This window comes from Drosophila suzukii, chromosome 3 (genome assembly GCF_043229965.1).
Source record: "Drosophila suzukii chromosome 3, CBGP_Dsuzu_IsoJpt1.0, whole genome shotgun sequence".
Lineage (NCBI taxonomy): Eukaryota > Metazoa > Arthropoda > Insecta > Diptera > Drosophilidae > Drosophila > Drosophila suzukii.
The window spans coordinates 86,766,675-86,788,724 of NC_092082.1; the positions used below are offsets into that span (position 1 = coordinate 86,766,675).

A 22,050-nucleotide genomic window follows, 5' to 3' on the forward strand; every position below is an offset into this window, starting at 1 on the left:
TATTACAACAATATTTTTCACATTTTTATCTGTGTATACATAAATATGGGTTTGTCGCACTCTTTCAATTTCGAAAGTTATTGGAAAAGGGAAAAATACTTGAAGTTAGAGTCACATTCGAGGCACTTAATTGAGCAGCCGCAGCGGCGGACTTGGCAAAAAATAAGTGGAGCAGTCAATTGAGTTAGGGGTTCGAGTGTGGTGACAGTGCCCCATATATATATGTCCTCCCAGATGCCCAGATACCACTTGAAAAGGGATGACAGCCCGGGGAGGGGGTGCTGACTGGGGAAGCCCGACAAATACTTCATTAAAGTGAACAAATGAAACTCCTAAAGTGCGTTTCAATGGCCTCGAAATTTATTTGGTTCGGAAAATAGTTAAGATGCTGTGAAGATGCCGTAAGATTTATTGATAGCACTTGGAAAATATTTCTTGTAGTTTAAGATTCTTTAATATTAATAAATACTGTGGTATATCAGATGATAATACAGAATTTGTAATGTTGATTTTAAAGTTTAAATGCTATTAGGAGTGTAATACCCCAATTAAATTTAAAAGATTTCTATATGGCTTGCTATCATCTCTAGAAAGATATCCCAAATATTTTTACCGATACTAATTATAAGCATATTTGATGGCTTTTTAACTTTCAACTTTGATGTCTGGCGACTGGTAAACATTTTCATTGGCCTTATAATTAGACTAAACAAGTTGTGGACTCACCCATGCTCAGCAGCAGAACGGCGAGGAGCAGCAGGAGGAATCTGGTGGGGAGAGTCCGGCAGACTGGTTTTCTCCGGCCATGGATCTGCCGAGGTCCCGTGTCCGTGGCCCTTTGGTGTCCCATTTCGGGGATTTCGCTCAAGTCGCCGGCTGACAAATCTCCGCAAAGTTGCAGCTCCAGCATTTCGAGGTGGCAAGTACGATTACTCCGCTTGTCGGCCAAATGTCTTGCATTTGCGGCAAAGACAATTTAATAAACACTTCAACGCCACACGCCGCACTTTCTGTTCCGTGGTATTTTCAATGGGGGTTTGGGGGTAGAAATGGGGTTGGGACGGAGTATGCTAATTATTAATGCACGACTGGCAGCGATTCGGTTTTATTTGCGTTTGGCAAATTGGCTCATAAACAAAATGTCTGCGATGCCTTGGGAAAATTTCCGCTAATAAGCAGCCGGATAATTAATAATTTGCCCGCGCCGCAGTTTTTCACTTTCACTCAAGCTGGCTTTCGATTGGCACTCGACGAATTTGCACATTTTGCTGATTGTTTATACATTCCGATTTCCGCCCGTTAATTGTTGCACGTCCCCGATGTTTTTCCTCTGGTCTTGATATTTGTTTCTTTGATTTTAGACAGCATCCATTTGCCATCAGCCGAGTACTTCACTTCGCGCACTCATAAATGGCCCTTGTGTCCAGCTGTTTTATTCCCCGGAAGTGCCTCTGCAAAGCGGAATGAATAACAAACAAACTTTAGTTATTGTGTAATTAAATAGAGCAGCCCTAGGTCTCGTCCCCCGACCGCAAGTATTTGGCATGTAAACAAACTCTGAAAACCGAACAGCACCGAATCCGAATCTAAATATGTATTTTCCCGGGAGCGACAATCCGCGCCTACGACAAGTTGACAGCCGACTGAGGAGTTATCAGGACGGTCCCCAAGAACACACCCCGAAAGACATGAGAACTGAAGACCCATAGTGGTGTGACGTAGCGCTGCTTTAACATTTCCAAAATTAGCACGCTGGAAGGGCAAGCGGCTGCAGCATGTTGCTGGAACCGCAGCAACATGTTGCAGGCGGCAGCCTTCGAAACAGGAGTTCTTTTTATAAAACCCAAGTGGAATAACATTTCAAAATAAATATGCCAATATTTATGCAAAAATGTGATCCAAAACTTGTCAAATTAATCTTCAAATCAAGTCATAACAAAACAGTTATTATAATCACTTTTAAATTTAATTTAAAAATCAATTTATCATTGAAATACAATTGTTTCTTTCACTTTTATTTGATTGTATTGTGTCTCTTAAATTAAAATTGAATGCATTTTCCTAACAAATACACTTTAAATTTAGGTGTAAGATAACATATGTTTTTGTCTGCTTATATTCAAATAACATAGTGCCGTGTCCTTAGAATGCGATTACAAGCAAAGTTCTAGTAAGTACTACACGAATTTTTTACTTGAAAAGTTCTTTAAAAACATCACTTTGACCCTCAAAAATTATGATCTTAAGCAACTGATAATATGTAAATATCTATATAAAATATCTCTATGCCACATTTTTCGCTGTGCACTGCCAAAGCCAATTTAAAAATGATAAACAATAACAAATCATGTGAAACAGAACCCGAAATGCAAACAAATCAAAAAGCGGAGTTTAACTTAACGAGAACAAAGTGAGTTCTTTGTGAGTCGTATTTTTTGTTCCTGCTAATGAGGCTGTGCACAAGTGGCAGACTCTTGAGCCCCATGTGCACAATACAGTACATGCGAGCTTAACCCTTTCAGGGCGACTGGAGGATGCGGCCACTTAACCCGTTACTGCAACTGTTTGTCCTCCGCCCTGCGGTCGCTGCCCCGGCGTTTTGTTTATTTAAGTTGCAATTACTTTTTGCCACCCCCATGCAACAAATTCCCCGGCTTTCAATGCTCGGTGTTTTGTAAGTCTTTGGGGGGAGTTTGCTTTGGGTGGGGGTGTGAAGGTTGCCCCTGTATAAAGGAAAACACAACTAGATCCACTCAAGTGCAATGACATCATGGCAAGCATTCATAATGCTCATTAGCCGACCCCCCTTGGCCCCTCCCCAACTCACCGCCCGGTGGCCATGTCAAAATGCCATTTTTATGTGGCACACGCGCTGCCTTCTTTCTGGCAGCTTATCGATGCTGCCACCATTTATATTCCCACTTCTATTGTGCACTTGAAAAAATCCGATCCAAATCCTTTTGCATAGAAACAAAAAGGGAAAAATTGCCTTAAAAAATTGTCTTAATAATATTTTTTAAATAGTAAATAGAGAATTCCTTGATCTTTAAAATAGTTTAAAATTGTTACATATATTAAATAAGCTCTGTCCATAAAATACATTTAAAAACAGGACAGTTGAAAGGGTTTCCCCAAAGTTAGGATCACATTTACACCCAGGTAAAACCCATTATTTTTCGAGTGCACCCACTCGCCACTTGGTTTTTATGGCCGGCATGCAGCACACCTCGATTAATGCATATATATATAGTGTGGAAGAGTAGGGGCCCGAATAGAGCTATATAGAGCTATATGGAGCTATATGCCACAACAACATGTCCATGCACTTAGCAGTTTTATTGTATTGTATGTCTCGGTGTCGGGACAACTTCCATTTCCACTTCTACATTCACGGCAACCCCTTGACAAACGCAACACGTGCGATTTGAGAATTTTATAAAAGTGTTTATTGGCCTCCTCAAGATCGTGTTGTTGGCCCTGCTCCCCTTGGTTCCATTTTCTCCCCCAGAAATGGAATGGGAACACGCTGACATTGACGATGCTGACAAGTTTTTAGTGCTCTAATGAAAATTAAAACACATAAAAATGGCTGAGAAACCGCACAATTAAATGGGCGGATTGGCAGATGGGCAGGAAATTGGGGGCGGTGAAGGGAAACACATGGGTGTGTATTATATTGTTATGTGGCCCCAGATGAGGACTATAAACGTACACCAGTTTTACGGTGGATTCAAGGCCAGGTACTTCAACACGGCTAAATAATCCACGGGGACAAGCGATTAAGAACTAATATAAATAATTGACAGGGAAATGTGTAGATTGAGTCATAACACCTTGGAGTTATAATATTTTTTCAACGGTTTCTACTCTTTTTATAGAGTACATTTAATGTCTTGACTATGATGTCTAACTATAAATTACAATTAAATAGCCACAGATCACTTAAAATATTGTTCAATGTAAATTAAGAGTCCAAGAAACCTAATAAAAGCCTTCATTGAGTTGTTTGTAAATACATTTTTGGTTTCGAAAATATTTGTTAGCAAGCACGGCCACATTTCGAGTTCAAAGGAAAGTGTTTTAATTAAAAAGACAGAGAGATCGCATGCCATCGGGTCCTTGGCGAAGGCCACAAGCACTCCACTCATAAGCCCGCAATGGTTTTGTCTGTACATTTGAAAGTTTCGGCTCGTATCTGTGTCACATTTGCTGGCAGCTCTCATCTCATTGTCATTGCACATTGTTGCTCTATTTAAAACAGACCCACACATGCAATCTAGCACCTTGTCAGTCCATTGTGGCAGACAATTTGGAATAGGTATTGGAACTGCTGGCACACGTTGACATCGCACCACAGAGAGTCCTGTCTACACGACTGCCACCGCCCAGTCCTCCCCTTCGTAGTCCTCCATTGCGCCGCCCTTTGTCAGACCGAAAAATGCAAATTTTCTTTGACATGGGCAAGTACAAGATAATAATTCTCTAACACATACCAACTGCCGAATGGGGAAGGGCTGCACTGAGAAAAAATAGCTTAATATTCTATTGAAATAAAGTAAAATGCTTTCTCAGCCTTAGAAGACTACAACCATACAAATATAATATTTAAAAAAACCCTTTAATTTTGAAACAAGGAAGTCACGTTGCATTGTTCTACTTCATCTTTGGATTTAAAAAAAAACTTTTTTAATTAAATTATTGATTTATATTGAAATATTTAATAATCGAAACTATGACAATGGTGTTCTTTTTGTGTCGAAGGTTTAAAATACTTATTCTCATTTAAAAATTTTAACACTATCCTGATTAGAATATTAAAAAAAATAAAAACCAATTTTAAAACAATCATTTCAATTTATAGAGTGCTTTATAACCTTTATATTTTTCAAAAACAATACAATATGGAATTTATTTTAATAGTTTTAAAAACATTTTATTTAATTTAAGTGTTCTCCCACTTTCCCCGCCACCTCGCCCTTTCAAACTCTGACAATTTCCGGTTGCTGCGGAATGTATTCAGCCTCTGTGGCAGTTCTTCAGTATCTTTGACACACACGAAGGCTTCCCAATTGAAATTTATGCGTTACCTTGGTGTCAATTAAAGGCGCCTATGTAGCTGTTTAATTTGCACGAAACATTCGAGGCTTTTTGTGGAGGATATCGAATGGCCGAGTGCAGTCGCCGATTATTGGTTGGCTGTAATAGTAATGGCCATAACATGTAATGCAGATTCATGTATCCCGCAGATACATTTGTATCTGGAAATGCACATCCTTGGCACATTAATCGATTCGCCCGGCGGCCCAAGAGCGATTTCGCTTTGATTAGCGTTGCACAATTATACGCCGGCCGTAATCGAATGCAACTGCAGCTGCATCGCTTGTGTGCGAAACCGAATCTGAATTTCAATCCGAATTAGACGGCAGTTGGACAATGGGACACTCGCAGGCGGAATGCAAATGCGACATGTTTCGCCCATCACTCCGCATTTGGGCCCAAATGTGTGCCCACACACATGTATCTTGTATCCTCAATTTCCATCCATGCCCCGATTAAGCCGCTGCCTTTGTTGTTTGTTTCAATAAATAAATTAACCATCAGGGATCACGGGCGGAAAAGCGGGAGTTATGGCAATAATGGCCATTCGCAAATATGTTAATGCGTCATAAGGAGGGCAACATTTTTTAATTATGCACACTTTTAATGGCTTTAATTGCAGTTAAAGAGCTACAAAGTAGGGCTTTAATCGAAAGTGGCAAGCGGCCTGGAAAAACTGAAAATGCAAGGGGTTAAAAATGGAAAATGTCTAGCAAACAGCGGCGGATGTTCAGGTTGTGTTAAATGTTGATTTATGGCCAGGAAGAGCGGTGCACAATGCCTGACTGCGAATTAAATTTCCATATTAATGCGCCTCGAACGGAACTATCGAGAAGGGCCGGTCTATTTAGCAGAGCTTCCTTTTCATCTCCTTGAAGCACCACAAAAATTCCATCAATTCGAGGTCCCCCTTCCTTCAGAACCTCTTCAAAAGCAATACAAATTGGAGCACGGAAAAAAATATATTAGAAAAAAGATATGATATATGATAGAAATATCTATGTACTATATAGGTTTCACAGTCTACCCAATATTAAAAGATCTTATAGATCTCTTTATCATTAAAATAAATTATGAAAAATTCAAGGCTTGGAAATGATAAAATAAAGGATTTAAACTAATTTACTTGACCTCCGACCTTTGATCGCATTTTTCTCAGTGTAATTCCTACTTGTTTTCCCAGGCACTGACTATTTTTGGACACTGTCTGCCATTTTGCATGGGCGGCATAATAATCATTGACCTTTTTATGGCTGCCTCACGCGCCTTTTAATAAATTGAAAGCGCCGAAAATGTTTACTTCCTAATATTGAGGTCCCCAACAAAAGGGAAAATCAATGTTCCAATAAGTCAGCGGCAATAACCATTCAAGATGTCGTCATTCCCCGCACTTTTCCGCTTTCCCCGGCAACGCTGGCCTTTGAGGAATTTTGAGTGAGGCCCAGGGAGGAAGATACAATTGAATTTCAGTGTTGGCAATTTAATTTCTTTTGTTGTCAGCGGCATAAACATTGATGGAAGTGCGATGGCGATGGTACAAGGTGGGCGGTGGGCGTTGGGTCAGGGGAAGCTGTGGCCACGCCCACACTTTATGTTACTGTTATTGTTGCTGGCATTTCGGTGACAGCAGGACAATGGCAAGAACACGCTGGGATATCCGGCATACAAAATTAAACAAACAATGACAAGACAAGAACTCGGCCGGGAAACTGCGTGCCAAGATGGGGAAAACTGACCCCGAAAGGTTAGAGAAAATGGGGGGGAGTGTAACAGTTTTCCTTTGCTTGAAGGGGGGGGGCGATGAGGGTGTGGGCGTGTCTGCAGCTGCCACTGCGGAAGTGTAAGACACAGCAGGCGCTGCAACAATGTGTATGCCACATAATGACACATGGGCCGAAAGGGAAACGAAAGCCGAGCAAAAACCCAACCGAGCTCCAAGTAATATAAAAGCAATTTTCCCTAACATACACACATACACTGTGGGAAAAGAAAATGGGGTGGAGGAGGGTAGAAGGGTGTAAAGCGGGGCAAGGTCACGCCTTGTTGACCAAAATTTCACTACAAATGAGTACCTATTGTGGCCGCTGTTGACACAGTGCGAGTCCGAGACTCTGGGCCACAAGAACTCGACTCAGTCTCACGGCAGACTGCACAGAAATGAACTTGATTTTCCAGTGAAAAAACCCAACGTTGCCAAATACACGTAGAAAAAACCTTATTGAGCAATTCAGTAGTTAATAACAAAATTCGTACTTGGGTGTGCCACCCATAAAAGGGGTTTAAAATCACATTTATATTTAATGTTAGATGTCTAAAAGTATGCAACATTATATTTTAAGCTCAGATGTACAATGAATTCATTCGGAAAGAAGACTACCTTTTATTAATTGCATACTTTTAAGCATTCAAAAAATTACATACGAATGATTTTATATCCTTTTTTTTTGTTTTTTTGAAATTAGTCTCAAAATATGATATTCCCAATAAAACCCTTTAATTTAATTTTAACCATCATTATTATAAATTAGATGAACTGAATTTCGAATACCATTAAAATCCTTCAAAATAGTGTACTGTTGTTTTAGCTGTTTTCGACTGCAAGGTATATTTTCTACATTTTAACCAATTATGATTGCATTTTTCCTCAGTACATCTATTGTTACTCTGTGAAGGCCGAAGAAGCAGTTGATGACCTGACTTGTGGGCGGTGGTAGAACAATTGTTGTCGCTCGCTACACATTTCTGTGGCCGGGGCCGCTTGACCCAATAAGCCCGGGGTCGGATCCTGTATGAAACAAGCGGAGAGCAAGGAGAAAGTAAGGAAAAGCCAGCTGAAAAGCCAACTGAAAAGGCAGCCACTTCATGAACAACGGCTCGGCAATCAAAAGGCAACGTGGGCTGGTAAATTCCTTCACCACCTGCTGATGGCAGCCAGAAATATCATGCAAATGAGTCCCAATCAATCTAATCAGGATGCACAACCCCACTGAATATGTAAATAATTACGAGACGAATATTTACATATCCCAAGGAGGAAGTCAAATCGATTTAAACGTATCGCAAATTCGGAGAAAACCCTGTACCCACTTGAGCAGCCCATTCAACTGATTTTCCAGGAACCTCTCGATTTGGCACAAACTTAATCACTGCCTGTGGGAATTGGGCACATGGAAGTGATCTGGTCTCTGAGTAATTGTAACCTTAAGGTAAACCCTTGAGTTTTATAAGATGATGTTGATGAATTTCAAAACCTTATTCTTAAAGGTTTATATTCTTAAGGTAAATAAAAAAAAACCTACAGTTTTCTGGGAATTTAATATTTAACCCTTTGCCCTAAAGCATAGCCAAATTGCGTAGATATCAATGGGAAAGTCGGAAAAGTTGACCGAATCTTTATTAGTTTTTCCACCTCCACAGGAACTTACTCTTCGATTTTGGGTCCTTGTCATGGAGAAGCCTAATGAGCGTCAGGCCGCCAATCTTATGACTTTTCGGGACCGTACACATCTGCCCAGTGTCGCCAACTGAACACTATATACACAACAACAATGGCGCCATTAGCGTCGTTGTCAGTCGCCACTTTCTCCCAATTTCTCCCATTTTTCCCCCATCCCCGCTGTCCTGAGCGGAAGCTACGTTTCCGGGAAATTGTCGGAAATGGCATTTTCAAAACGAAGATTTTGTTAACCAACCCACCGACCGTCCTCAGCCGTACATTGATATAACGACCCAGATGATGATGATGATGACAGACGGGATGGGGTGGCCAGTTGCCTAGGCCAGCTGTTGTTTGTATAACTTTAGGCTCAGGTGGAACACCGATAGCAAACAACAAAAACCACACAAGCAGAAAAAAGTCAAACAATATTAACTTTCAAATGAAAAAGCCACCCTAATAATCAAGAAGTGGCAGAAAAAATAGTTCGAGATAGAAACACAAAAAAAAATAAATTCAGAAATACTTTTTAATAAAATGTAGAAATTAAAGCACTAACAACAAATGCCTCATATGCTATATGATATTATTTCTGGTTTATGCTGGTTACTATAAAATCCAAACTGATTTTCTAATATTTTTTCTCAGCGCGTAAACAGAAACAATCGTAATAGCAGGCTTTAAGTCCTGGCCAGGAAATGGCGAAAAAGAGCCGCTTAAGCGGCTTTAAGAAGCCTGGCCTCTCGTCAGTCTGACCTCTGAACTCCGGGCCCTACACCCTGATCTCGACACTCGGACAGCCACTTGTCGTCTAATGCAATCACAGCAGCCAATGCAGTGGAGCTTTAAGTGCCAAAACACTTACTTAATGGAAATTACTCGAGAACCCTCCCCGCCACTCGACACGGCTCAGTACATCCATCGATAGGCGGTGGTTCCCAACTGGGGGCGAGCAATCTCGATGGGGCAATGGACGGGGATCGGAATCGGTAGCCACTTGAGTGTGTCATGTCCGCACGATTTTTGCTAAAAATCATTTAACGGCTATGTGCCGGAAATGCGAGACTTCCTTCAAATCCCGAACAACACTGGCAAACATCTACGAGTGTTGCACAGCGATAAAAAACTTCAAAGGTCTGTAATTTCATTTTTAACGTAACATTATTAGCGAAGACAACTGTCTCTTGTAACAACAGAAGGCTATTTTAAATGGGTTTCTTTGAAAATCAAATATACTTGGTATTGATTTATAAAACCATTAACAGTTTCCGTTTTCTTTATGTATTTTTAAAAAATTACAATAAATATGCAGTCATATTATATTTTATAAAATATTTGCTAGGATATGAAATATGCTTTTTAATTCTAACCTACGTACAATAATTTTAAATCATTTTTTTACTGATTTCTCTCACTGTCGCCTGGCAGATGCGAATTTCTGCCAATTGATTGAAGCCAGAACACAGGACTGCTTGAATTTTTCACTTGCTCGTTTTCGCCACTAATGTCACCAGCACGTAATGCGAACGTGTAGAGCCCAGCCCGGCCCACTGTACTTTTCCATTTACCGCCCACTCTGCCAAAGTGTGCGTGTGTGTGTGTGCAAGTGTGCGTGTGTGCTTAGCAATTTCAAAATTGTTGTGTTCAATCAGAGCCGTTTTGCCAGGGACCTTGGAAAGCAGCAGCATCTAAACTCACACTCAACCCACCCATCGCATCGAATCGTCGTCGTCATCAACATCTCTGGAGAAAGGGGGCGAGAAATGCGGGGAGAAATGCACGGAGAAAGTGAGATGGAGAGGAGAAGGCACGTTATCGATGCTTGAGCAAAGCTTGTTGAACTGCGAGTCCGGCAGTTGATGTCCAAAGTTCAGATTGTCGGACTTTTGGTCTGTTTGCCATGCAATCGTGGGGCATGTTTGATGTTTATTGGAATCTGTGTCGGCAGCTCTCCTGTGGTTCACATCCAAAACCGATCAAAGAGGCGACTTTGAAAAGTTCCCAAAGATGAAAGCATCTCTCGAGAAAAAGTTTAAAAATAGAGAAAATTGTTGTTCTGGGTAGTAAACAAATAAAATCTGAAAACAAATCTTTCAAGGTTAAATATAAAAGTGTTGGTATATCTTTAAACTTGTTCTTCCTCCCACAAATTAAAAACGAATTCCGTTCTTAAAAAAGCGCATAATATTAACATCAACTCTTTCTTTCCCCGCCCAAAATGCATTCATGGCAACATAATGGTCAAACTCCCATTAGTATATCACTTTGAAATATATGCACAACCCATTGACCTAAAAACACAGTGACACACTGTGAAATATACGAAAAGGTTACACGCAAAATGCATAAGAAAGCGCCAAAAACTTTGTGCATAAATAAAAATTGAGAAACACGCAAAAGGATGGGAAGTTGGGCCAGAAAGAAAATTGTTTGAAAGGAGGGAAGGTCCCAGGTCAGGTCAAAGATAATAATAATAAAAAACCGCTCAAACATGTTGCCAAAAAGAAGGAATAAAGGAATGAAAACACAAACAACAACAGCAATAACTGGAGAAAACAAAAGAAAGCAAAAGAAAGTGCGAAGGAAGAAACTTGAAATCTTTCTTCTTGGCCGTTTTGAGAATTTTTTATTTCATTTTGCGAGGAGTTGAGTGAGTTAGCGTTGGCATTTGTCAGTTGCTAGCTGTCAGCGCTCACTTCCTGCCACGCCTCCTTTTTCCCATCACCTCCTTCTTGCAACATTTAACCCCTCCTCTCCTCCTGTGTCCTTCAGGGGGTGTGAGTGCCCCACAGAGTCTGCAACTTGCCGCAACTTTTAATAAACTTGGCAAGCAGTTTTTTTTTCTTCAACCAACCATTTTGTTTCGCTGGTTCAAAGGTTACGCACACACACACAATCTCCCTGATTTATATAGATACCTAAAATGGGGCATCGGACAGAAAAAAGAAACCTCTAGCAAAGGGAAAGTTTTACAACCAAACTCAAATTGAAGCAGTTAAATGGCGTATTGTTTTGCAAAATACTTGACCAGGGAGTGAGAAGTTTTGACCAACAAATTGTCAAGTTTTATGCCCGGCCATTTGGTGAGATTTTATTTTGATGTCCTGCCAGTGTTTTCATGCGATTTTTATTGCCTCCCTGTGCGTTAGCGTCTTGATCAGGAATCACGAAATGCAAATGGAAATGGCAATGGCATCCTTAGGGCTTTTAAGGAGGGACAGGAGCAGGGGGAGGGGCAGCGGCGGAGGGAAGCCACATTATTAATGCTGCCGCTTCTGCATTAGACGCTAATTAGTGGCAGCTACAAAAACAACGCCTCGCAAATTAGTGTTGCATAACTCCAGGCGCTGCAAGTGAAATATTTGCACATTTGCGAAAGCAAGCCGCCAAGTTGTTGCAGACACATGCTCGTCGGCGCGTGTGTGTGTCCGTCAAACACGCCGTGTACACTATACACCCACAGGCAGACGCATTTAATAACACTGAGAGAAATTATCAAGACCTTGGAGAAATCAGAAAATAGCTTATTAAAGCTTACAGTTACAAGGTATTACTCTGGATTTCAATACATTATTAAGATCTAATAGAAAATATTTAGGTAATTCTAGGAATCAAAATGAACTCTAAAACCATTGTTTTTAAAAACATTTGAAGTCAATAAAATCAATTTTTTAAAATTATATAATATGGAAATAAGAAGTCGTCAGTTGAGACCTTAGTAACTTTGTAAAAGAATTGTATGCACCTAAGCAATATTTTATGAATCTATATATTTAACCATTTTAATCACTAACATGGCTTTTTAAAATAATAAATAGCTATGGCCTAAAATTTCAAAGAATATTTTCTATACTTTCCATCATTGTATTTTCTCCCAGTGTTTCCTGTGTTTAGTTACTGCTACTGATGTGGCAGCCACTGCTTTGGTGTGGGTGTTTTTGCTTTGCTGCGGTTAGGGCTGCCAAAACTTTCAAATGAGACCCGCCTGCCGTTGCAATTATGTTCAAAACAGCATTACACCTTCACCACGCATTTGCATTTGCACCCCACCGTGGCGCACAGTTCGTTGCACTAATTAAAGAAAATTCCACCGCAGAGCATCGAAGTATGCCGGGTGACTACGGGGCGAATCCACCTCAACAATAGCTCAAACATTTGCATAAATTGTTGCAACGAACACAACTAAAAGTAATCTGTTTTGTCTTGCGGTTGCTCAAATATTTGCACAGTATTTTCAAGCGAAAAAAAGAGGAGAAACCCACAGATAACTAAACCAAAACTAAATGTAGAAGCTCGACAAAGATGGAGAACAGGCAGTCGACATGGTCCATTCATTATTCATACACTCCCGGCTGATTTATTTATAACATATTTAATTTGCCTCTGTCTGCGTCTCTGGGGGCCAGCTGTTGCTTTTATCTGGGCATAAATTAAAAAGAAGTGCAAATTTAATGAATTGTACAAGGATACAAACCCACACCTATGCGAAGGCTTTTCTGCCCGTGTAATTAAGCCCATTTTATGATGATATTTTCGTAGAGAAAGGTATGATGTTTTCGTAAGGAACTTGGCAAACAAATATCCCATACTAAATTTTACTATATAACCCTATGAGATTGTAAATTTGTCTGATTTCAAATATTTAAATTATATTACAGCTGTCATTTTTAGTGCCCCTTCTGGGATGCCTAATAAAAATGATCTTAGCAACATTACATTAAAATCCTTTACAAGGGTATCCAAGCCCTCGACCAAAAATGTAAGCTCTTCACTTACATTTTGTACTTCTTAAAAATGCTGCCATTAGCATACATATTTGATATGCAGAAGCATGTGCATGTGTCTAGACGATGGCACTTTAATAAGCAACCATCACCATCACAGCAGAGCCCTATTTGATTCCATTTCAGTTTTTCCAAGTGGGTAACCCACTTGCCTCCAGGAGGAATGTCTTTGATGTCATGGGGTTGGGTCAATGAAACTCTCGGCGGGGGATAAAAGGACTTTTTCAAGTACTGACAACGACTGGCAGATGGGTCACAAGTTCAACACTCGGCGAAAGAATCAACTACCGCCATTCAACTGCTTGGCTTTCATTTAATAATTCACTTTCATTAGCGAGGAGTGAAATAAAACTGTACGACCGCAACTTAATGAGAGCACCACCACCCACTTGCCCACTTTCGCACTTTCCCACTTTTCATCTGCCGAGTGCCACGCCCCGCTCATTAAAAGTAACCAAAATGTTGGGAACCGCAGAAGCCAGATGACGACTACAACAGAGCCCGTCTGCAAATAGGGCCAACAACACGTGAAAAGCGGCCAAAAAGGCAGCCGGCAAAAGGAGCTATCTCCCCCCATTCTGCGAGTATATCTCCCCGACTTCCTGTTCACGTTACAGCTATCAACGCTAATGACAAAAGCGCGCAAAGTTTGCATTTACTTGGAAAGTGAAAGGACACTAAACATGCCCACAGGGTGTGTCCGGCACAAAAATCACAAAAGAGCATAAAATTAGCGAACGATGTCGCCGCACTCCTCGTCCTTCCCTGTTTATCCCCCTGGAGCGAGCAGGACTTTGTGTCCTTGCACGGCAAAAAAAACCAGGTGTTAAATCAACAGACCAAAGTCAGAGCAGAAATGTTCTTAAGTCCAGTTTCATTGTTTATAAAATCTAATAAGCTTTGGTATTTATCATCTTTATTTTTAAAGAATTTGTTTATATTTTTAGAAAGAGTTCAACACCCAACTTTAAGTTCCATAAAAGTATGCTATGATATGTTTAAAAAACCCAACTAAAAATATTATTTTGATCTCTGTTTAAAGCTCTAAATTTTTTATAGCAAAAGCAAGCAAATACTGTATCAAAATATTATATCATCGTTATTGGATTATTATTTTATCATTTTATATTTAAAGGTCAGAATTTAATAAAGCAACATATAAGGAAACAAAGATCTATCTTGCTAAATACTATGAGAGAGAAATGTATCTTGATAGAGCTTAATTTTTTTAACTTCGTTAACAAAGTTTAAAAAAGTTACGAAAGGAAACAAAGATATATCTAATTATGTACCATTAGGGATAAATATATCTTCATTGAGCTTAAGTATTTTCACTTAAATAATATAAAGTTAGGGAATGAAAAAAAGTTAAGGACTTAAACTATGTTTATTTTATTTTTATTTTTCCTAGTGCACCTTATTTTAAATTCCCCCCAAACAAAGACCGTTGGAGGGGTGGTCACGGAGCTGGAAAACAAGGATTGGGGACAGAGTCGGTGGCCAAGTCCGAGTCGGTGGCCCTTTCCTCCCAGCACTCCCATGATGAATTCATGCCATCATTTTGCTTGTAACAAAACTTGTGATTGTTGCTGTTGTCTCGCCGCTGTGTGTTGCTGTTGTCCTTTTTTTTCGGTGGTTACTGTGTCCTGATTTTTCATCCTCTATACCGAGCTACCGAGCGACCAGCAAACCAACCATCCAACCAACCATCCATCCATCCATCGCACTTACACGAGTTGGTCATTAGCTACGCCTGCCAGCAAATTATTTGGCTGGGTGCGGCGATGGCCAACCATATTGTTGCTGTGGTCCTTGTCATTGTGGTTGTTGTAGGCGGTTATGATAAACATCAGTGCAGCATCGTACTGCTAGGGGGATTTTTGGGGGGTAGGGTTGTTTGGGGTCCTGGGATCTGAAATTGGAAATCCGGAGTGGGCTCTCCGCAGTGGAGCGCAAGTTTCGCGTGCGTTTAATTTTACAGATGGGCCTGGCTTGAGGTTTGTTACACAATTTTCATGTCAAGTACTTAAAATGGTTGCTGGCCAAATCATCGGGGAGTCGTTTGGGTGCACAGAAAAAAATACAATAAGATTTCAGATCAAATTTAAAACATAAACATCATCTAAAGTTCAGATATTCGTAAAGCTATTTATGGTTTTTGGTTTTTAAATACAGTTTCTTTCTCAAAAAGTATTTTCCCAGTGTATTTAAAATAGGACCCGCCAGACAAATTGCGTTGGCCATGCAACATGCTAAAAAATTAACGCAATTTTTTCATATTTTATTCAGTTAATGCGAGGGGAGTGGTTTCTTGGCAAATTACGCGAATTAGCGGGTGGCAGGGCGTCAGATACGAATTTATTTCTGTCGGCTCTTTCATGATTTATTAGACTTTCTCTGTTTTCTGTCCGCCACAAAAATAAATCTTATCTCCCCCTTAAAGCCTAACTTTAAGTTCCCATCGAGTAGTACTCATAAAATAAGTGACTAAAGTCGATTAGCATTTTAATGAGTTGTTTCCCTGGGCAGACAGATAAAATTATATACGAATTCTATATTAGGGCAATGCAATTTCATGGGCATTACACATACGCAAGGTAAGCCCGATTGGATCGAATATTAAATTGTATTGACTAACGATTTTTTCTGGCCGCCGCCACCGCCACTTCTATAAAAATGTAAATTTTTCTTTTATTGTTCCGAGATTTATTAGACGAATTGTATGTGTCCCAAAAACTGGGAAAACTGCTGATTTGCAGGGATTATTCGGCCAGCAAATGTCGAGGCCATATATATCTGTGTGCCGAATATATATATATATATGGTATATGCAGAGGGAATCGGTGGTTTTATGTCGCACCCCACGTGGCACAGTTTTTATGCCTTTGTGCAAAATTTATGATCGTTGCTAACTGTTTTTATGATTCTATTTTGATGATTGTTTTGGTTTTTTCGGTTTTTCCGGGACTAAGCTCCTGGCTCAGATTCCGCACCGTTTTTCCCGTACGTCGTCCAGTGAAAACATAAATAAAATTCCACTCTGCTGGCGGTGTCAGATTTGCATTGTCTCGTCGCGTTGCTAGGGATTTGGGGCTTTGAGCATGTGTCTGGAAATAGATCACAACTCAATCGATTTTTCGCGGCCGGGTAAACAATAAAATAAACGTTATAACAAGCATAATAGAAATGTTAACAACGGCACGTACTAATCAAGAGGCGTTTCCGAATAGGAGAGTGGTAAACGGGGCGTGGCTCCGGCGAAAAATGCCGACAGGCTGTCTATCAGGCCGAAAAAGGCCAATAAATTGACAGATTCCCCACTTTGGTATGCCAGCAATGTAGTCTGGAAATTGCATAAAGGCATGATTTAATGAATTTCCGGCAATAAAATAATTTAATTTCGGCCTAGTCGGCGGGGCGAGTAGCTGGCTCATCATTAAGAACGTCAAGAGGCTTTCAAAAAATCCAAAAACGAGAGAAAAAAGTGCGCAAATCTCCGCATAATTTAATAACGTCAAAGTTGGGCCCGGGCGCCTCTGCTCCATTGCTTTTTGGGCCAAGGTGGTTGGGCTGCGTGTCGCATAATAAAATGCCGGGATGGCTGACAGGAAGAAGACGCCTTTTGGCCAGGATTTTCTTGGCTCCGCTTACATGGCAGCCAGGCTAATCTATGAGATGTGCTGGCTGCCACCTAAGCCGGCAGCTTTGATATTTCAGCATTAGCCCCATTAAAGTCAACATTATGAATTTTAATTTTGTGCACTTTATGCGAGAGAGGGTGCACTGAGCCGAAAAATAATGATGTTCACGCTGAACATAAAATATTTTTAATGAGCTAATGAATTTTAGACAATTTATTTGACTTTATTGAAATATTTTTACATTAGATTTGAATTTTGGGCAAATCCATATAAACTGATAGAATAAATATGTCCGAAATTCCCACATATTATATTTCCCCCGAAAATAAGCCTTAAAATTCTTCATAATTTTTGTCACTGCAGCGGTGTGTCAGCCTCAATTAAGTGCGAGGACGTGCCCAGGACGAAAATAGCTTTCAGGACTGCCGGGGCTTCCTGCATTTGTCAGATGCTGCTAATGCCACTCCCACTGCATTGGCAGTGAAAACAAAGCCACAGATAAAAGTTGGGCGGCATCCAGGGGCGGGGAAAAAAGGGGCCAACGAGGGGGGAGAATGTCAAGCAGAGTCTCGGCAATCGCCTTACAAGTGCAATGTCAATTTGTGCACAAAGGGATAATAAGGATTTATGTCAAATGCTGGCGCTGTTTGAGTTTTGCCAATATTTTCACAGATGACTGCACTTTCCTCAAGTGAAAATAAAACGCGGCTTAAGCAGCAGTGGCAAAAATAAAAAAAAGAAACCAAAAGATTCTGCGAAAACACAGTCTAGAGAGGCTTGTGTTTCATCTCAGACTGCACGGGAAAAAATTCAATAAATATTTTCTAAACGTTTATATTTAGTATTTGCATTTTCAAAAATAATATTTTCTAATATATCCGAACTTATATATATAGTCAGTTATTAAAACAAATTATTTAGATGTATTATAAAAAAGGGCTTGCAGATTAACTTGCACAAAAAAAAATTTTGGATTGGGTACATAAGTAAAATATAAACATTAAACCATTTAGGGTTCAAAGTTAGGCGATTGAACTTTGCACTTAGCCACCTAATGGCTACTTAACTTATTAATTTCCTGGATTAACAACAACCTCTTCACAAGCAGCTCTCATTAAAACTGCATAAATACACCAGCCAAGCTATCAGAAAGCAATTTCGCCAATAGCTAGACCCGAAAACCGCCCTCAGAACTCACTTGAAAAGTTGTGAACTTTCCACCGGCAGCACCAACAACAACAAAAACTACAGCAGGAGCAGTAAGGATACACTAAGGATACAACAACAATGGACCGAACAAGCCCAACTTTTCAAGCAGAGAGCTCAGAAAGTGCGCTTTGATGCTTTTACAAGTTTTTAGTGATTTTTTTATGTAGCCCGCTTTTTGGGGCTGGCACACACACACTCGCACACCCACACACAGACAGTCGGGGGAACACCGAAAGCAATCAGTTTGCAGGGGATTCCCCCGCCCTGATAGAAATCATGCTGAGTTGTGAAACGTAAAATTGAATTTACTCTGCCGCATTCCCACATTACCCCACATCCACACCCACTCACACCGAGGTTTTCCATGTGGCCGACAGTTTTTCACGCTTTTCACCACCAATTGTGAACGGGACAAAAGTCTGCTGACTGCGTCGGCCCGTTCCAGTCATAAATCATTGGGCATTTACCATATGCAAGAGGCTCGCTTTTGGTATCACTAAACCAGGCATTAAACTCGGCTTTGACTTTCCTTTACCAAAGATATAACATTTACAGCTGCGTACAAAATAATAATAGTTGTCTTTAGAAAATTATAAGATCAAACATGGAAGTTCAAGAACCAATGTCTTTAATTTCCATCATCTAAACTAGGTGGAGGTCATTCTTTAATTCCTAAAATAAATAAAATATCCTGATTACAAGTTCAAAATATGGAAAATTTATAAGGAAAATTATTTATTAATATAAAACAATATTTCTGGTGATTTTTAAGGTACGTATTAGTCTTACATATACCCTTTGATGCAATTTTTTAATTTTAAAAAAGCTAGGATTTTTTATTATATAACTCATTTTGTCGAACTTATGTAATACTTGTTCCTTCAATTACCACTAACATTTTGAACAGCACTATGTATTTCCCTTCGTCTGATACCCTCATCAAATGCACAACATTTGCCTGCTAAGTGGAATTTGCTGGTTTTGCAACAAAAGCTAATGGTTTAGTTTGTGCAAAATGTATAACTCGGCCCCAAACTCTGGCTGTAATCAGCTTAAAGTAGCCAAATAAAATTGAATTCAATTGTATCGAGGCGAGTGGAGTTGAGTTGAGTGAGTTGTCAGATGTCTATAGTTGTCTATTCGGTTGAATTGTTCATGTAACTGTTGCGGTCTTGGCCATGTTTGCAGCCATTCGTGTTTATTTAAATGTAATTAATCTCCGCCCAGCTCAGTCTTTGGACTGGCCGCAGATCCAGCTTCAGTATCTCATTTGGATTCAGGTTGGGCTTAGGCAATTAGTTGCCGGCTAAGTGGGCGCTGTGGAAAGTGGGCGGGGCCTGCCGGTGCTGCAAAATCTCATTTCCTACGGCCCAGCAGGATAAGCCTTATTTGGCTCTACAAGCTATTTATGCTCAGTTGTTGGACTTCCATCTTAACCGCCCAGAGGAAACTGTGGCACCTTCATAAATACTACATAGATAAGTGAATAATCAGCTCTGGCCAACAGCTGCTTGTTGAGCAAGGGATAAACTATTAATTCTAGAAAATGTTTATAAATAATGTGTACTATTAAATCTGCACCATTTCGTTGAATACCAGGAACAGCTTAAGATTTTGAGTATAGTACCTTTATGTTATTAGAATATCAAAATACGTTTTAAAAATATGGTGAAAGTCTTTATAATATTCGAGTATCCTACTTTTCGTATATAGGTACATATAATATTTTCCAAAATATTGACTATCTTACATATTTTGGTGCTAAGAAATACACAATAAAATTGTTTTAAATTATTTATATTTCATATGATAATCCTATTTGGAGACACTTTCTCCAAGCAGGGTTTTAAAACCGCTTGCCATCGTTTTGGCTTTTAAAGCCAGTGCAATCTAAGCGGACCCCTGTGTAATTAATCCAATTTCACTGTGCGATATTTCACACTTAAAAATCAAACTCTGGCAATTTGTTACACCCACTCGCACGCACCCAAACACCCGAAACTGAGCCAGGAACAGGAGTCCAAAAACCCAAACCGATGCTGAAAACGAGCCAACGATACACATGAGACGGAACCGCTTGAACGGAGTGAAGTGGAGACTCACTCTATAATGGAGATGGTTGGGGGTTATGCGGGTGCGTTCGGTTGGTAGTGTAGTACGTGAGCCCCGCCAAAAGTGGCGCAAATAAATGGCAGTGAAATTTTATAGCACACTTGATAATTTCAGCAATAATTCAGCTCGGCTAATCACCGCATAAATAATCTTAAGGACGGCCAAGCTTAGCTCCACTCACCACCGCAACTACATCGCACCATCCTCCCGATTTATATATATATATATATATATATCTATTTATTTGCCAACTCCGCACAGTATGCACAGTGCATGAGGCGGTAAAAACAAATAGGGCGAGATTCAGACAGTTGGAGACAAAAACAGGAATCGGAATGGGAATAGGAATATATATGTATATACATTTGGCGGGGAGCGATGGCTAAGCGGCGGAACAGAGAAGCAAACACGGACCAGCGGCATCCAAAACTCATGAAATCGAGAACTCGGTCGAATGGAACGTGAGCGAAATTTTTGCTAACGAATGTTGACTCTGCCAAAGTACTAAAATCAAATAAAGCCAACAGCTACAACCAAAACAAAAACAGCAAATCAAACAAAATCAACAATCACTTGGTAAAAGTTAGACCAAGTTGATGAAGACAAACGTTGGGCCATACCGAAAATATAGGGGGACCAAGTTAGGGCCAAACTATGTGGTTTGGTCATAATACAAAAATTAATATATATAGAGAGCACCGCCAACTTGTGGATCAGTCAGTATTTAAGCCAGGCAAACAAAGGTCGTAAATCCATGAAATTAACTCTCAGCTGGCAAAGTCACAGTTACAGAGTCCCAGCTCAAGATCCTGTTTTTGGAGCTGTCTGAATGTCAGTCTGTCACAGGAAAAACAACAAGGACCACAAAAATGTAGGTTATACACACAGATACACACACACACACACCCACAAGTAGAGGAGCAGATACATTGCGTATACGCCGCATGTGCCACGCGAATAGCGGAAAGGAAATAAAAGGCAGGAAAACAACAAAATAGGAAATTTAATGCGAACGCTGCGTGAACCGAAAGTTTAAAGCCAACCAAAATGGCAGACAGAAAGGCAATAATTTGTATAACTTTATGATGGCACAGGATTCAGGATCTTAGGCTTCTTATACCCCCCGAAAAAGAAAATAAACTTGCTTGAATAATTTACCAGCAAATTTGCAGATTCCAACTCCAACGCCAAGTGAAATGGTGGCACTTGATATTATATATTTAAAGTTTAACTTATGGCAATGTTTGAACACTTTAACATTCGTTGTTTGATGAGCACTATCTATTTTAGACTGTTTGAACACTTTATATTCTGACTGTTTGAACACTTTTGTTTTACTAACTAGTCATTTTGTGGCTTATTTCACTTTCGTACTCCCTCGGTATTTTGCATATTTTTTTGTTTTCTATTTTCCGCACCAAACAATTCGCTGACCAGGCTCGTGGAGCAAGGCGATGGCTTCCACTTTCCACTTTCACTGCCAAACCGACCGTTAAATTCAACGTTCGCCACGCATCTGACTGATTTGCTCGCTGGCCATCAGATATGCACGGAGGCTGTGTACACGCACCCAGAACTCGGAATCGGGCAATTTCGTCTCCCGAATGGGACCCATCGCCTCTGTTCGTAGTACCTCGGGTTCTCCGGCTCTCGTTTCCGGACGGAGTGTATAACACTGGGCCTCGACTTCGGCTCGGCTAAGGGAGAAAGGCCCTGGAATTCGCCGTGCTCGGTGGCAAGCCATTCTCGGTTATCTATGGTCAGGGCTAAG

At 40.2% G+C, this 22,050-nt stretch overlaps 1 protein-coding gene across 2 annotated transcripts in view; it reads right to left on the reverse strand.

Moving 5' to 3' along the window:
* beat-IIa (beaten path IIa) overlaps positions 1-21,796 on the reverse strand; it is a 51,814-nt gene extending 30,018 nt beyond the window's left edge. Inside the window, exons 1-2 of one of the 2 annotated variants that reach the window (XM_036818684.3) lie at positions 21,438-21,796; positions 727-1,451 (exon numbers count right to left, since the gene is read on the reverse strand). In XM_036818684.3, the coding sequence (XP_036674579.3) occupies positions 727-910 (184 nt within the window). In that variant the 5' untranslated portion in view covers positions 911-1,451; positions 21,438-21,796. Of the gene's footprint in view, positions 1-726; positions 1,647-21,437 lie in introns of those variants that run through there. The other variant, XM_070995625.1, reaches the window with a different exon arrangement.
* Between the last annotated feature and the right edge of the window lie 254 nt (positions 21,797-22,050).